At 47.2% G+C, this 17782-nt stretch overlaps 1 protein-coding gene across 3 annotated transcripts in view; it reads right to left on the bottom strand.

Moving 5' to 3' along the window:
* The window catches only part of RCL1 (RNA terminal phosphate cyclase like 1), a 49761-nt gene that overhangs the window by 17434 nt on the left and 14545 nt on the right, over window positions 1-17782 (bottom strand). For all 3 annotated transcript variants that reach the window (XM_004373477.2, XM_023728589.1, XM_023728590.1), the window contains exons 2-6: window positions 16274-16345; window positions 12983-13158; window positions 6016-6090; window positions 4918-5042; window positions 1089-1214 (exon numbers count right to left, since the gene is read on the bottom strand). In XM_004373477.2, the coding sequence (XP_004373534.1) occupies window positions 1089-1214; window positions 4918-5042; window positions 6016-6090; window positions 12983-13158; window positions 16274-16345 (574 nt within the window). The remainder of the gene's footprint in view (window positions 1-1088; window positions 1215-4917; window positions 5043-6015; window positions 6091-12982; window positions 13159-16273; window positions 16346-17782) is intronic.

The following is a 17782-nucleotide window of genomic DNA, read 5'->3' as shown; positions in this document are numbered from 1 at the left end:
CACTCACTGCTGGCCTTCCCAACTCCCCAACCTCTGACACCACCACCTTTGCAGCTTTGGACTATGAGCCATGGCCACAGTTTTGAAATCAACTTCCTGTCTCGCCTGGGTCTCCTGAAGGTCAGAGCCTGCGGCACCCCACCCCCTCCTACTGTCTCCTTCCTTCTCATCTGCTGAAGTTAAAGAAACCTCAGGTGGACCAGCTGGGAGAAGGACTCACTGTGCTACCACTCAGGAAAATTTGACTTCATAACCCACGGCGGTCAACCCCAGACTGAGCTGACTCTGACAGTCTTACTTCTAGGAGCTGAAAACTTTAGAGCTAAAGTGTAATGATGTCTCCATTCACACTGAAATGGCTCAGCAAAAACAAAACAATTAAACACACACACACACAAAGAAAAGCAAATTTGGCCAACCATCTACTGGTAACTACAGGTGGCAGGAATACTCAGGTGTCCGTTGTACTATTCTTTGAACTCTTCTGTATGTTTGAAATTTTCCTAATAAAAAAAAATTGGTTTTAATTGCTTCCTTCCTTCCTGGCTTCTAAATACACAACGAAAGCCTAGTTTCCTTGCACAGGTTATCATTAATTTTGTTTTTATTTTCTAAAGTGAGGTCTTTTGCAAAGGCTTTAACTAAACCGAATCCAAATCTGCAAGTTTTCCGAATCTAGGGGTGTTGTTCCCACCGATAGACAGAGAAGCCGACCGGCACTTATACAACCAGGGATTTCTTTTCCCTACACTGTTGTTTACTCAGAGTGGAAAGAGATGTTCACGCTAATATTTTGTGGCAACAGAGTGCAGGCAAGATTTAAAGCTCGAAGCACTGCTTATTAATCAATAGGGTTAATTCCTTGAGGGCAGGGTTCCCTCAGCCTCCTAGCACTAGCCACCAGGACGCTTTCCATGTGTCAGGCGCCCAAGGAATGCCTGCTGGTGACAGAAGGTAATTAATTCTGAAATCGCACTTCCTCTGGCTGCCAACCTCAGAGCTAGCAGTTTTAACTTCAGTTCGAACAGGCATGTTAAGAAGATTAGGGTAGCTTCAGAATTAAGCTCCCAAAATGCACAGACACTTACTTCCCAGAGTTAAGGCCTTTCATGTGGTCTGTGTAAATATAGATGTCAGGGATGAACTTGTTGAGGATGCTCCTTGCGGAATCCACGATCCGGTTGGCCATCTGAGGGGACACTCGTACGGAGTACCTGCAACCCGGAGTTAAGGAAACCACTTTGCTTGGACTCCAGAGCAAGGAGCGTCAGTCGTAAAGCCGGGAGATGTTTGTGGAGCTGTAGTAACAAATGTCGCTAGCAGAGGGCCAACAAAAACAAGCAGAACCCCCGTGAGATGGATCGACACCAAAGCGGCAACAATGGACTCCAACACACCACCATCATGAAGATGGCGGGCGCAGGCCAGGCAGCCTTTCAATTCTGTTACACATTAAGGGCGCCATGATTCGGAGCCTATCAACGGCAACTAAGAACAGTAACAACCGGGGACTTCTAACGTCATTCTGTTTTCCAATTACATTTAATGACTTAACTTTACAGTACCATAACTTAGGTTTTTTTACATTATTATTATAAAAGGTTTAGATGATGTTCATGGTGAAAAACCCAAACAAGAGAGAATTGGAAACTATGAAGTAAACGCTCCCCAACCCCAGTAGACTTCCTGTGCACCCCCTCCCCGAGAGACGGTTCCACTCAATGTTGGACTGAGTGAGGGGACCTGCCTCTGCACCTCCTGAGCTAAGCTCCCTGTGAAGGAGCACCTCTGAAAACACGTTAGGTCCGTCTGTCCCCTTTGCTGTAACCTAGCAGTATTTCTCTCAAGAACCGAAGGCCAGAACCAACCCCCTATCGGGGCTGACGCGGCCAAATCCATCAGCCTCCTAGTCTGTTCTCAGGGGAAGCAGAAAATATTTAGTGAAGGAGTATGGTGAATGCTGTTTATAAAGATCCAAAAAGGTTTTTCTAATGTACAGAGCCTATTGCCAATCCTTCGAGATTTAATTATCCCATTTGTGGATACCATTGGCTCCTTATACCTACTGTGTGTGCACGTGTGTATGTATGCACGGGCGTGTGTAGGTGTAAGGAGCCTGTATCATCCACAAGTGCTCAACTACTAGTTTAAAGGTTGGCGGCTCAAACCCGCCCAGAGAAGCCTTGGGAGACAGGCCTGACGATCTGTGTCTGAATGGTCACAGCCTTGAAAATCCCTACTCAGTTGCTCCTTCACAACCTGGTGCCATCAACCTCCTGCCCTGCACCCCTCCCCTCGTTCTCCCAGCCCGAGTTCCCACTTCTCCATCTCTCCTCAAACCCCCAGCCAGCACCTGGCTGGTCTTCTTTCAACTCACCACACCTGCCTTCACATCACGCATTCCGCTCTTGCTCGTCCATGAGACCGCGTAACCCACAGGACAGGGCCCGTGCTGCCGTAGCCCTCACAGCTCCCTAACACACTACTTCTGTATTTAGAAATGCTCGATAAATATTTGACTGGCTCCAAAGGACAAACCTGGAATGAGGAAAGAGCAACGAGGGATTTTTCAACACAGGCACACAGAGCCCAGTTACACCACCTCTTCTGTCTAGAACGTCCCAGACAGCTCCGACAAACAGCCGTGGGTCTCGACATGCCCTCTGGACTGGGAGGCGCTGTCCTCCAAGGCCTGAGGCTGTCCACTCTCCCGGAAAAGCACAGCAGACACTGCTCTCCTAACACAGAATTCCACGGCATTCCCAGCGCCAAGGTTTCTCACGTCCACCATCATCATGGGTCATGCTCCCAGCAACCCTGCAATGAGGCCCAGTGATTCTAGTCCCAGGGTTTACTGTGAGGGCAACTGGTACACAGAACTGAGTCGCCTGCTCAAGATTACACAATTCCCTCTTCCAAAAGACACCTCCCTTCTCCTCCCCCCTCCCCCACAGAAGTGGAGGCCAGGTGGGTGGCAGCACCAATGTGGGACAAGTGGAAGCCTGTGATGGAATGCAGTGAGATGAAAAAGGTAAAGGTGCTTCAAAGCCAGCAACATCCCAGATGGAGCCACTGGGCTTGGCGTGGAGGCCCTACAGTGGAATGGCTCAGAGCCGAGTTCCAGAACCACACTATCTGTGTTCAAGCCCTGGCTCCAGCCAACTGCATCACTCTGGGTCAAAGGCACCGACTTCTCTGAGTTTCCACTTCCTGTCAGTGAAACAGGGGTAAGCCTGACACCCCCCTTCCAGGGTTGGGAAGGTCATGGAACAATGCAGATAAAGCGCTGAGCATGGCGCCTGGCATGTGGCAGGAGCCCAAGGAAGGTCAGCTCTGCTTTTCTTATCACTCGTCCAGGCCTCGATCCTAAAGCAGAGGTTCTTACCCTTCCAGAAGTCAGAGACCTCGCTGAGTATCTGATGAAAGCTATGGGCCCTCTCCCCAGAAACACATGTGCACACGTAATTTTGCAGATGATTTCAGGGTTTGTGAACCTACTGAAGTCTATGTAATAAAAAAAAAAACACTGTCATGGAGTCAATTCCAACTCACAGCGACCTTACAGGACAGAGTAGAACTGCTCCACAGGGTTTCCAAGGAGCCGCTGGTGGATTCGAAGGGCCGACCTTTTGGTTAGCAGCCGAGCTCTTAACCACTGTGAAGTCTATTTAGGAGCACCATATTAACAGCACCTAACCAAGAGAGGCAATTTCATAGCTAAAGTCCACGTGGGACCCTTGCCCTTCAGGTACAGATGAGTGTGTGTGCACGCATATGACAGAGAGACTGACAGACACTCCGCGAAATACCCTCCCTGCAGTCAGGGAAAGGAAACCAGATCGTCCCCCAAATTCCAACTCACTCCCTCTCCTGCCTCTACCTCGACTACTTTGTACAGAATCATGAAAGCCAGCATTCTGGGTTTGCGGATTTATGGCTACTGGGTCAGTGCCACAAAACGAAAACACTGCTCCTTTCTCCACATCAGGCAGGGAGACAGGAGTGGGTGACATTAAATACGAGGTAACAGCCCCATCCAGCCCCAGCTGCTGGCAGGAACCAACCCCCGCTCCCGCCCGGGCCCTGGCTGGTCACCTGGACTGCAAGAGGGAAAAGATGAGCTTTGGCGGTAACTCAGTTAAAGCCACAAGCGTACAGAGTGGGGCTACTGTCTCCCAACTCAGGCGTCCTTCGGGGATATACATCTCCAAGCTCAGCCCCACAAGCCAACCTGCTTGCAGGAAAAAAACTGCAAAACCAACTAAAGCTTTTTCCAAAGGTGGCTCTTTTCTGCCAGGCTCCCCAGCTGCCAAAGACGACAATCTCAACTCAAACCCACATTCCTGGGAGGTGTTTGCCAAGGGGGCAGCTCTGCAGAGCAGTGGCTGAAATGTTTGGCCCCGAGGGGTATCTACCAACCTGGGGAGCGCGGAGGAAGGCTCCCCACACAAACATGAAGTGATCGTGAGGCGCACACACAGTAAGCACTAAGGTAGAGGTTGTTTATTACTGATATCCCAGCCCTCCGAAGCCCTCCCGACAGACTGGCCACACTCGCCGCCCAGTCTACGTACTTCCCTATCATTTCACCTGTTCCATCACAACTATGTGTTTGTGGATGTCTCCTTCATGGATGAAGGGCTCTTCTGAGGCGGGGGACTGCACTGCTTTTGTGGCTCCCAAACCAACGCCTAAGGAAAGTATCACACACCCAGGAGCTATTTGCTTAAGTGTAAAGTGGGGGAAAAAAAAAAAAAAAAAAAAAAGAACCGATCGATCAGTCTAGTGCCAGTGAGCCAGAAAATAAAGCACCATACCTACAACGTAACAGCCTGGGAAGAAGTAAAGTTTTATTAGTCATTCATACCCTGGAGAGGCAAAAAACAACAAGCACTCTAAACCAAATGCAAAGGATACGCCACTCCGCGGATGCGTTTGATTTTTCCTGGGTCTGTGAGCTGAATGGGCTTCAGTGCCTTCCTGACAGGACATGAGAAAAACACTTCGCCGCCTCCTCCAGGGGGCATCCCCCTCCGCACAATCTGCAGCCAGGCAAGAAGAAGGGAGTGAGGACCCAGCAGAGTAGCACCCACCCTGACTCCCAGCCCAGCAAGAGGAGACCAGGGGCACATCATCACCCACCCTGACTCCCAGCCCAGCAAGAGGAGACCAGGGGCACATCATCAGGCAGACAACTCTCTGTGTGCACCACCTCAGCCCCGCCAAGACCAACCACGGCTTCGTGTCGAGAGGCTGCGTGCTGGGCAAGGACAGCCGGTGGTGAATCAGAAAGGGCAGCGGACACAGAGCCCACGCGTCCAGGTCAAAGTCCTGGCCCCGCCATTTCTCTCAGTAACCCTGACCAGGTCCCTCCATCACTGGGACCCGCTTCCTCCTTAGCTAGCTCATCAGCTGAGTCCACTCAACATTCAGGAGCTCTTTTTCCCTCTGAGCTATCAAAACTCTACTCACTAAATAAAAATGAAGTCATTTGCCCTGTTTAAAAACATCAATTAAGGAAACACACACTAAAAGGCTTCAGATATCCAGGGTCACCACAGTGGACTGATGTGGTTCCTTTCAACAGCAAACAGACAGATGCTAAATTACTTGTACTAGGTCTGGAAATGCGAGAATCCTCTGAGCATGGAGGTTAAGAGCCCCCGGACATAAACCCCATCTAGGTCACCTAGATCACAGAGGTGGCACAGCCATAATCCTGGCGCCACTGCCTATCAGCTCAGTGACCATGGGCAGTTCTCTGGGAGGGGTAAACGAGTTGATACAGGTAAGACGCTCACACCAGTGTCCACCACAAAATAAGCACAACGTAATTTGGGTGCTGTTGCCATTATGGCTTCCTTTCAGTTCAAGCCTGCAGTCTTGGATCATGAGCCCTGTGGGTCTTCTGAAGAATGGGGACTTCAAACGTGACACAGACTTAGACAAACCAAATTCCTAAGAAAAGGAAACATTTTACACAGATAGATATAGGCAAAGTTCATGCATTCTTACCTTTAGCTCAAAGGATTCACCATCAATCCCAAACTGTTTCAGTAGAGGGAGGGCTGTCGCCTTAAGAACATCAACCTATGAAATTATTTCAGGAGAAAACAAAAGTTTAATTAGACCTTGCTGTTGTTCTTAGCTGCTGATGAGTCAGCCCCTGACTCACAGTGACCCATGCACAATGGAACAAAACACTGCCTAGTCCTGCACCATCGCCATGATGGGTTGCAGATCAGATTGTTGCGATCCACACGGTTTTCGTTGGCTGATTTTCAGCAGTACTCACCATGCCTTTCTTTCTAGTCTATCTTGGTCTGGAAGCTCTGCTGAAACCTATTCTGTATAACAGTGACATGCAAGTCTCCACCAACAGATGGGTGACGGCTGCACATGAGGTGTGCTGGTCGGGAATTGAGCCCAGGTCTTCCACATGGAAGGTAAGAAGTCTACCACTGAACCACCAAGGCCTCATTAACTAGAACTTAAAACCAAAAAACCAAAGCCGTTGCTGTCAAGTCGATTCCAAATCACAGCAATCCTATAGGACAGAGTAGAACTGCCCCATAGGGTTTCCAAGGAGCAGCTGGTGAATTTGAACTGCCAACCTTTTTGGTTAGCAGCCAAGCTCTTAACCACTGCGCCACCAGGGCTCCTCAGGAGACTAGAAGTCTGAATTCAGGGCACCAGCTCTAGGGGAAGGCTCTCCCTCTGTCCACTCAGAGGGAAGAACCTTGTCTCAGCTTCTGTAAGCAGCCATCCCTGGAGTTCCTGGGCTTGGAGACTGGTCTCCCTCCGTTGTCTTTAGATACTGTCAGTCTTCCCCGTGGTCTTCCTCTCTGCCTAACCTGCTCTTTTGTATCTCAAAAGTGAATGGCTTTAGACACCCAACACAAACATGGCCTCATTAACATAACAAAGAAAACCCTATTCCCAACTGTGATTACATCACACATTTTAAAACACACATTTTGGAGGGACACATTTCAATCCATAACAACCTACAACACACGAGAGAAAATTACCCCCGTACTTGTCCCAACGGAACAAGTGACGTTCCCCTCTCGGCCCTGCAAGGGCTGACCGGTCGGGGCAGTGATGGCCAGCAGCACAAGCACAGGGTATAGGAAAAGGCTCTGGTCCTGGTTCCAACTCTGCCTCTAACAGCTGTGTGGCCTCAGACAAGAAAATGACAACTGGGTTAACTTCTTCGTCACTAAGGTAAGGGGCTCAGCCTGGCTGTCTCCAAGCTGCCACCACCTCTAACATGCTAAGATTCAGTAGAATAATACTCCAATACAGCTTTAAAGCAGAGAACAAGCCCCAACTAAAAAAAAAAAAAAAAAAAAAAAAAAAAACCAAACCCGTTGCCATCGAGTCAATTCTGACTCTTAGCGAGCCTATAGGACAGAGCAGAACTGCCCCACAGAGTTTTCAAGGCTGTAATCTTTACGGAAACAGACTGCCACATCTTTCTTCTGTAGAGCGGCTGGTGGGTTTGAACTGCTGACTTGTCGGTTAGCAGCCAAGCGCTTAACCATTGCGCCACCAGGACGCCTAGGCCCCAACTAAGTATCCTTAGATCAGAAATTAACCAGAGGGAGAAATGACCTATGAGGCCTAGGAACGTGTTCAGAACAGATCCAGGTAGAGTAGGGGCAGTTACTAGGAAAACGTATCATACCTATTAAAGAATAGTTCATTTCAATTAAATATTAAAGTTAAATACACCTAGAAACTTAAACTACACATTTGTGACTGACTGCCAGAACAGAAAATACTTCAGTCTAGGCTGGAAGTGAGGGCAGATGGGGAGAGGCCAAGCTGATTCCGAGAACAGGTGGGATGAAGGATGTAGGTGACTGCCAGCAGGGCTCCCTGGAACTCAGCAGCCCCCAAACCCCCGGGGGAGAAAAGAAAAGATCAGATGATGGAGTAACCCCTCCGTCGTCCTACCTATACCCCAATCACAAAGACAAAGTCAAATTTTACTTAGAGGGTCTGGCAGAAGCCCAGGTGTAGTTCCAGATGTGGTCCTGTGTCCTAAATCAGTCTCCATCTCAGCAACGGTCCACCTCACACTCCTTCTCTGAGGCTCCCGACAATCATTTCCAACTGCCGGTTGGACATGCCCCTGTGGACATCCTGACAACGCTCCAGGAACAGTACCAAAACCAAACGCATTGCCCATCATCCTTCCACACTGTTCCTCTGCCTTGTGTCAAACTCCAATCACCACCCTTCAAGTCAACCAGGACAGAAATGATGGAGTCTTCTCTTGTCCCATCTTCCTGTTCCATGGCCAACTGCCAAGTTACTAAGACATCTCTCCCTCCACACTGTCCTTCATATCTCTCCCTTCCTTCCCACTTCCACCTCCTTAATATCCAAACTAGTTGGTCACCTCTGATTCATTCTTCACTCACTTTCAGAATTATCTTCCTAAAACCCTGACAGACTCATGTGCCTTCCCTTCCTCTAGAAACTCCTCCCTGACTCTCACACATTTTTTGTACCTGTCATAACTACAAGAAGCCTGGTTTCACAGCTGTTAAAGCACTCGGTTGCTAGCCGAAAGGTCAGCAGTTAGAACCCACCAGCCCTGTCTGCAGGAGAAGGATGTGGCAGTCTGCCTCTGCAAATATTACAGCCTTGGAACCCCTATGGAGCAGTTCTACTCTGTCCTATAGGGTCGCTATGAGTTGGAATCAACTCAGCAGCACACAATATCATAACCAATGGCCATCAAGTCTACTCCGTAACATTCCATGTGTATCAGAGAAGAACTCTGCTCGTAGGGTTGTCAGTGGCTGATTCTTCAGAAGTAGATCACCAGGGCTTTTTTCCAAGGTGCCTCTGGGTGAACTTGAACCTCCAACCTTTTGGTTAACAGCTGAGAACATTAATTGCTTGCATCACCCAGGGACTCCACCTTGTTGGGTGCTGTTGAGTCAATTCCAACTCATAGCGACCCCATATGACAGAGTAGGGCTGCCCCATAGGGTTTTTTTCGGCTGTAATCTTTACGAAGCAGATAACCAGGTCTTTCTCCCACATAGCTGCTGAGTGGGTTCAAATCGTCACCCTTTTGGTTAGCAGCTGAGCACATTAACCATTTGCACTACCCGGGGACTCCACCTCTATCACAGTCCAGAGTTATTCAGTCTTGCAGTCTCCCTAGCTGTGTCCACAGCTGTCCACCTCCATCAGATTGACAGGTCCTTAAGGGTAGAACCACTCATCTTATTCATCTTTGTATGCAGACAGTAGATACATGCTTGAACCAATGGGAAATCCATGTAGAAAAGTGCTCAAAACAAACAAGGCACAGGCTGGAGATGTCACACTCTTCACCAGGATTAGTTATTTTATCCTAGGCTGGAGCCAGGTACCAACCAAGGTAATGTTAGTCATGCAATTTTAGTCACTTTCTGCAGCATAGGAAAACATATCCTTTTAATATTCTGCATCCAAGAGTAATATGTCCTATATGAAGAAGAACGCAGCATCATGACTGGAGGAAGACTCGTTAACAACCTGCGATACGCAGATAACACAACCTTGCTTGCTGAAAGTGAAGAGGACTTGAAGCACTTACTGACTGATGAAGATCAAAGACTACACCCTCCAGTATGGACTACACTTCAACATAAAGAAAAGAAAAATCTTCACAACTGGACCAACAGCAACATCATGATAAACAGAAAAAAGACTGAGGTTGTCAAGGATTTCATTTTACTTGGATCCACAATCAACACTCATGGAAGCAGCAGTCAAGAATCAAACTATGTATTGCACTGGGCAAATCTGATGCAAAAGACCTCTTTAAAGTGTTGAAAAGCAAAGATGTCACTTTAAGGACTAAGGTGCACCTGATCCAAGCGTCCTTTGAATTATGGCGTTGGTGAAGACTACTGAATATACCATGGACTGACAAAAGAATGAACAAATCTGTCTTGGAAGAAGTACGGCCAGAAGGCTCCTTAGAAGCAAGGATGGCGAGACTTCGTCTCACATACTTTGGACATGTTACCAGGAGGGACCAGTCCCTGAAGAAGGACACTAGAGGGTCAGCAACAAAGAGGAAGACCCTCAATGAGATGGACTGACACAATGGCTGCAACAATGAGCTCAGACATAGCAATGACTGTGAGGATGGCACAGGACCAGGCAGTGTTTCGTTTTGTTGTGCACAGGATCGCTATGAGCCGGAACCCACTTGCTGGCACCTAACAACAACAACATACAAGAGTTAAGTACCATTTAAGGGGAATTCATCAACTGATCTTTGTCATTGTTAACATACAGAACTTTCTTCAATACTGCCATTTAGAACATCACTCGCAACTCAGAGTTCCAAACTGAGACACAGTGCTGAAGTCCCCTGCACACTCAGGCCTTTTTTCATTATTTGACGCACCCCCCACAACTCCAAGCTAAAAGTGTAGTTGCCTCCCTTCACGCTATTAATGGAACAGTCCATCTCCTAGAATCTTCTAGAAAATGCAGGGAGAAAAAGCAATCATCTGAAATTAGTTAAAATTTCTAAACAGCTTATGCAACATTCCTTTACAGCTAAAATTTATGTAGCTGGATTTCTAAGAATTGAGGACTAAGTCTTTTAATGGCTAGGAACATATTAATCGTGTTTCCACCATGGGAGGTATCTTGGTGAATGCCAGCGGTCTCCGTTTGAGACTCACGGTGTCACCTAAGTGACCCTCCCTGGTAAGAAAACCACACACTCACAGTCGGCCTCGGAAGGTGCCCACTCCCTGGCCTTGACCCATGTCTGCAGAGGCAGAAACAAGCAGGCTCCTCTTCACATCACAGCCACCAGCTTTAAGACACCTTCTCTGAACAGCACTGCAACCAAAGCGGGGGGACCCTTTCCTGCCCACAAGACATCTAAATCAGCCAGGGCAGGACTTCTCTAGGCACACACACACACCTACACATCCGATAAAACCCACCCAGACTTTCACCAAGACAGCTGTAAAGGGCATGTGATGGACTGAATTGTGTTCCCCAAAATATGTGCTAGAATCCTAACCCTGTGGATGGAATCTCATTTGGGAACAGGGTTTTCTTTGTTATGTTAATGAGATCTTATCAGTATAGGATGTGTCTTAAACCTACTCACTTTTGAGATATAAAAAGAGACGTACAGTAAGCACAAATGGAGGGGAAGGTACATGCCACATGGGGATTGCCAAGGAATCAAGGAACACTAGGTCTACAGAAACCAGAAGAGATCCTCCCCCAAAGATGACAGAGAGAGAGTCTTCCCCAGAGCTGAGAAAGAGAGCCTTCCCCTAAACCCGGTGTCCTGAAACCAGACTTCAAGTCTTCTTCTAGCCTTCACTTTACGTGGATCCTCAGTCAACACCAAAGGAAGCAGTAGTCAAGAAATGAAACGACGTATTGCATTGGGCAAATCTGCTGCAAAAGACCTCTTTGAAGTGTCAAAAAGCAAACATGTCAATTTGAGGACTAAGATGCACCTGACCCAAGCCATAGTATTTTCAATCACCTGATATGCATGCGAAAGCTGGACAATGGATAAGGAGGACTGAAAAAGAATTGATATTGCTGAATCATGGTGTTGGCGAAGAATATTGAATATACCATGGACTGCCAGAAAAACAAACAAATCTGTCTTGGAAGAAGTACAGCCGGAATGCTCCTTAGAAGCAACGATGGCAAGACTTCATCTCATTTACTTTGGACAAGTCGTCAGGAGGGACCAGTCCCTGGAGAAGGGCATCACACTTGGTAAAGGAAAGAGTCAGCAATAAAGAGGAAGACCCTCAATGAGATAGAATGACATAGCGGCTGCAACAATGGACTCAAACAGCAATGACTGTGAGGATGGCGCAGGGCTGGGCAACGTTTTATTCCATTGTATGTAGGGTCGCTATGAGTCGAAATCAACTCTAACAACAATAAAGATGACAACAGTCTCCTAAACTGTGAGAAAAAAAAGTCTGCTCTTGAAAGCCACCACTTGCGGCATTTCTGCTACAGCAGCACTGGGAGACTATGATGGCACAAGGAAGAGCTGAGCTGGACCGCAAACCACCTGCCCCGTACAGGCAGGAGAATGACCACACACGTTCAAAGTTCACGTGTTTCTTCCCTGCCCTTGTTCTAACTCTGCAAATGCTTCTCCAATGAAGCCAGCCCTGGAGCTCATGGCTGAAGCCTGGGTAAGCCAAGATTATGCTGTGTAGCATCAAGGGGTTAGAATCTCCTGCCTAAAACCCTGGTCTGCTGCCCCCAGCCTCCTCTACCACATGGCCTCACGAAAGCCACCCTCCACTCACACACGTGAGTCATCTTTCATGTCAAGCATGACGGGACTGCAAGCATCTGGTCTGGAGGGTTTTAGATGTAACAATGAAAGGCACCTTGTTGGATGCTAACAAACGCTGCTGAGTTTCATGATAACTAATTTGGGTTCAAAGCGGCAACAGTGGTTCAGTGATAGGATTCTCTCCATCCACATGGGAAACCTGGGTTCGATTCCCAGCCAGTGCGCCTCATGCGCAGCCACCACCCATCTGTCAGTGGAAGCTTGCCTGTTGCTGTGATGCTAAACAGGTTTCAGTGGAGCTTCTGGACTAAGACACACCAGGAAGAAAGGCCTGGCAACCTACTTCCAAAAATCAGCTAACAAAAACTGTATGGATCACGACGGTGCGATCTACAACCTATCATGGGGATGGCACAGGACCAGGCAGCATTTTGTTCCACTGTGCACAGGGTTGCCATGAGTCAGGGGCCCACTCAACGGCAGCGAACAACAAGATGTTTGGTTCATCCACCTCCTAGAGGGTTAACCTCTTAATCGCAAGGCAAATATACAAAAGGCATATGCTGAAAAATAAAACTGTGCTTTATAAAGAACTTTCTTCTCAAAAGTTGGGTGATGACAAGAAGCAAAACAAAAGTCACACCAGGGTTCAGTACTCACTGAAGGGTCGACCTGGTCATTGGTCACACCTCGCAGAACGATCTTCAGCGGGTGTTTCATAAATGGAGCCAGGCAGAGAAGAGCCTCCAGGTAGTAGCCGATGCCACGGAGGACGCTGCAGTCGTGCTCCACAGTCCCGCCGTACAGGAGACCGGGCTGGTAGTACAAGGTCGTGCCTGGAGCCAGAGGAAAGAGCCACATTCAGCAAGAGAAGCCATATGTCACAAAGGCAATGGAAGCCGGGATCCCAAAGGGCGAGACTGACAAGGGCATCCAAGGAAGCTCAAAATGCCATTCCTACAAGCCCACACACCACTCCAAAGGCTGACTCACTGCTGTCAAGCCTCTGTAACATAATGAACTGTGAGTGTAACTTAATAAACAGTAATAAATTAAACCCCTCCCCACGCCATCTGAACTGCCAATGGCACGGCAGGGCCCAGAAGAGGGACTCTAACAGGCACCCTAGTCTCCCGAAGCCACACTCTCAGACTGTGCTAAGTGGGGGGAGGTTTACAAATGCCATCCTTAAATCGGATCCCTGGTGGTACAGTGGTTAAGCGCTTGGCTGCTAACCGAACGGCCAGCAGTTCGAATCCATCAGCCACTCCTTGGAAACCCTAAGGGGCAGTTCTACTCTGTCCTATAGGGTTGTTATGAGCCACAGTCCCACAAAGGCATGAAGGAGGATGGTGGGAGTAAGGCTGGGAGAACAGGTCAGTTTAGGTAGCAGAGAGAACTCAATGCCAGGCAAAGGACATTACGGTCTCAGCACTAAGGGGACGCGGAAGGTTTCTGAACAGAGGGCCACGTCGTCCTAAATATTGTATCTGCTTCCTGTTTCTAACCCAGCTAGAGTCTACCCCGCCTCACATAGCAAACCAACTGTCAAACTCAGGGGGCAGAAAGAGAAGCACCTGTACTATCTGCGGAGTCCATTCTGTCTGATTGTAGATCTTTGTGCTGGAAGCAAGAAGAAGTCTCCTTGAAATACAAAACTCAGGAATGAGCCAACACCCAAGACCAACTTGGCCCACTTTGCTGAGGGCCTGTCCAAACCCGAGTCAGCACCAGCGGCCCTCTGGAGAGAGAATGCTGGTACCACAGGTGAGCAGGTGCCACAGGGGTTCCAGGTACAGGTGGCCCCAGTCACCGGGGTGGAGAAGCAGTCGGTCTTCCCCAGGAAGTACCTGTGCGGCTCTAGGTGAGTTCCTAACTCACTTCACACCTCCATTCCCACCATTTAAATGCTGGGGCCAGGAGAGCTGACTTCTAGGATCACTTTCAGCTATCACACACTACCATTTACTTAACATGCCATGGGTCCATCACATCTTTTCCCCACTACTGCTGGCATTTTGGGATCCTGCATAATAGAAATAGGAAATGTGGTTTTGTAGTAAGGGTGTAGGCCTAGGATTCAGTAAGTCCTTGGGCCAGTTCTCTAAGCCTCCAGCACCTCATTTTTCTCATCTGTAAAATGGGGACAATGGGTCTAACTTTGTCAGACTGTTATGAGGATTAAATGTACCTTTCAGTAACTGGCATAGACTCAAAACAATTAATAGAAGCTATTTAAATGTAATATTAGCAAACAGAAATACCTGAAATTATTTTATAGCTTTAGTGGAAAACTCTCTAGTATCTTTATTCACTTTTTACATATTCATATCATCCAGTAAGTTTCAGAAAAGTATGGTATTTTCTTACTGTATTTACACACTGAAGGAAAAACAAAGTAGAATACCATGATATGGGTGAACAAGGTGCTTTTACTGCTCAAGATATTTTTGCAGTGTCTTCTGGCCCAATTTATCAAAAACCAAATCTGATGTAAGAGAAAGGCAGTGTGTGCAGTCACTTGAAAGGGAAGCAGCTCTTGGGAGTTTCATAAAGTAAATTTAGGTTTTATTATACAGAATCAGAATCAGATGACAATCTGAATCAGAGTATGATCAAGGGAATCAACCCTTCTCAAAGGGTCATTCCTTGTCAATGGCACTAGGATCATAAAACCAATCCTTTAGGTCAAAAAGTCAAAAACCGACTATATAACCATCAGATGAGAAATCAGTAAAATCGTGCCAATCTATCTGTTTATGCCTGCAAATTAGCCAAATGAGAAACTGACCAGATCATCAGAATGGGGGGTGGGGAAGGGAGGAATAGGGTGAGAGTGGGATCATATAAATGCCTTACTCCCTAAACTCAGCTGCAGATGTCACTAGAAAATAACATTCTCTCCTTGGAATCACCAATAAAAAATTGCTAAAAAAATCTCCAGCAATGTCAAAGTAAACAAACCAAGAAAGACCAGGGGAATCACAGCCTTGCAAAGCACACCAACTTCGCATGCCTTCAACCTGTTCTCTGCAAGGTATGGCTGAATGCAGCTACAGATCAACGAGTCTCAGGTGGGACAGGGCCACTTAGGAACCCAACTTGTCTTCTTTCTTAAAAGAGCCAACAGATGGGTAAGCTCAGAACTGCCTTTGCTGAATATACATGCAGAGGTACACAGTTCATGGAGTTGGCTGAAGGGTGTTTGTCATGGTCTCCTATACAATATAGATACAAAAGTTTTCAATGGAAAAAAAAGGAGGGAAATAATCTAAACATCTAGAATTACAGGAGCAGTTAAGTAAATTATTGTGCATCCATGCAGTGGAAATCATTGAGGTGGGCCTGCATGTGCCGACAGGGAAACTTCTGAGACATTTCTGCCAGTGAAAAAAAGCCGGCTGGAGAACAACACGAAGAGCATGCTCCTACTTATTGGTTTGAAATACGTATGTGCCCATATAAGCAAAGATATGTAATAGAGACACGCGTGCACCCCAGGTTGTGACAGTGGCCACCATGGGAGAAAGGAATTAAAGAGGAAGAGGCTGAAGGGAGTTTCACTTTTTTTTTTGCATGTACTTGTGTAAAGTTGTTTTAAAAGATAAAATAAAAATTTAACTCACAGTTTGTTGTAAGAATTTAATGAGATAATATAAGTAGATGGGCTTTGAAAGTTGCATATAAATGTTAGGTATATTTTTATTGTTAAAAAAAGAGGACGTGTTTGCTTCTTGATCTGAAAATTTTCAGTCTTCTAACTTCCTTAAAAGGAGTGTATTCCTCTGAAATCGGGGGATTTTTCATACACCTCTGGACAACTGTGCCACAGACAGGAAGTTGAGTCTTTCCATCTGAACACAGTATTTACATCATCAAAAGAAGTGAGAAATAGGAATGCTGAAGTAGTACAGGTAAGTGCTTTCAGGAACGCTCAGAGAAGGAGCTTACCTGTTTGGTTTATTTCAATTCGAGAACCATTAGTTATCTTGTCCATCAGCCTTATGAAGCTGGCTTCAAAATCTGTGGGGCAAAGAGAAAACAGATCAGCCTTACATCAGGTCACCATTCCAGAGAGCCCTTCGGGTCCAAGTCGGAGGCCAGGTCACCTGCCTATATCACACCCACGTTGTCCTCACGGCCTGCTTGGGATCACTGGGGAAGGCGCCTGACGCAGGTGAAAAGCAATGACCAGCATACACAAGCTTAGCAGCACTGTTACAAGCAAGTCAGCATTCACATTCCAAGGAAAAACAGCAACTGCACCGGCAATCTACCAGTAAACCAGTTGCCACTGAGTTGACTCTGACTCATGGTGACCCCGTGTGTCAGAGAAGAACTGTGCTCCGTAGGGGTTTCAATGGCTGATTTTCTGAAAGTGTGTCACCAGACTTTTCTTTTAAGGTACCTCTGGGTGGACTCAAGCCTCTGAACTTTCAGTTAGCAGCCAAGTTAACCGTTTGCACCGCCCAGGGACTCCACCAGCAATCTAAGGAGGTATTAACTTCAGCAGCATAAAGCCCATTAAGATCTGTTCTTCTGATCTCTGAAAATCCCATTGCCTCAAGTCAATTCCAAATCACAGCGACTCTATAGGACAGAGTAGAACTGCCCCACAGGGTTTCCAAGGCTGAAATCTTTATGGGAGCAGATCGCCAGGTCTTTTCTTCTGTAGAGCAGCTGGTGGGTTCGATCCGCTGACCTTTTGGTTAGCTGCACAGCACTTAACCACTGCATCACCAGAGCTCCTCTGACCTCCGAAACCCATTGCTGTCACGTCAATTCCGACTCACAGCGACCCTACAGGACAGAGCAGAACTGCCTCACAGGGTTTCCAAGGAGCGCCTAGTGGATTCAAACTGCTGACCTTTTGGTTAGCAGCCTTCTCACTTAACCACTGCACCACCGGGGCTCCTCTGACCTCTGGAGGGCATGCCAAATAAGGGAGAAGTGGCAGAAAATAGGGAAGAGTTTTAAAGTCAAAATCTTCCTCGCACCTGAACTCCTGGAAGAAGGAAGACTAAGTCAAGGGGCACTCTTCAGTCTCAGAGACAGTGAGAGATCACTGTCCACCACTCAACAATGTGCCCCTTCTCCCTTCCTCTGCCACCACACTGACCCTGAGCTACCTAAGCAGCTCAGCTTTGGATTCCATTAAAAGGGCATCTGAATGGACAGAATTATTGCCACTTCCTTTCAATGTATGGAAAAATGACTGGAAGAAACAATGTCAAATGTTAATACATTGGTTTCTCTTGGTGACAGAATTTTATAAGAATTTAATTTTCTTATTTGCACTAATTCCTTTTATGATCAGAAAATAAACCTATCTATAATATAAAAGCTGGTGTGGTCATCCTTTAAAAAGAGAGAAGACAGATTTTAAGTGTGAAATATGGGAGTAGGGTGAAGACTCAGACACAGGAGAGTAAGCCCTCTGGTCTCTCCCTAGGCTGATCT

The sequence above is a fragment of the Trichechus manatus genome, unplaced genomic scaffold (assembly GCF_000243295.1).
Source record: "Trichechus manatus latirostris isolate Lorelei unplaced genomic scaffold, TriManLat1.0 scaffold00025, whole genome shotgun sequence".
NCBI classification, from domain to species: domain Eukaryota; kingdom Metazoa; phylum Chordata; class Mammalia; order Sirenia; family Trichechidae; genus Trichechus; species Trichechus manatus.
Note: the sequence above shows the minus strand (reverse complement) of the source record. Positions and strands in the feature narration are given on the sequence as shown.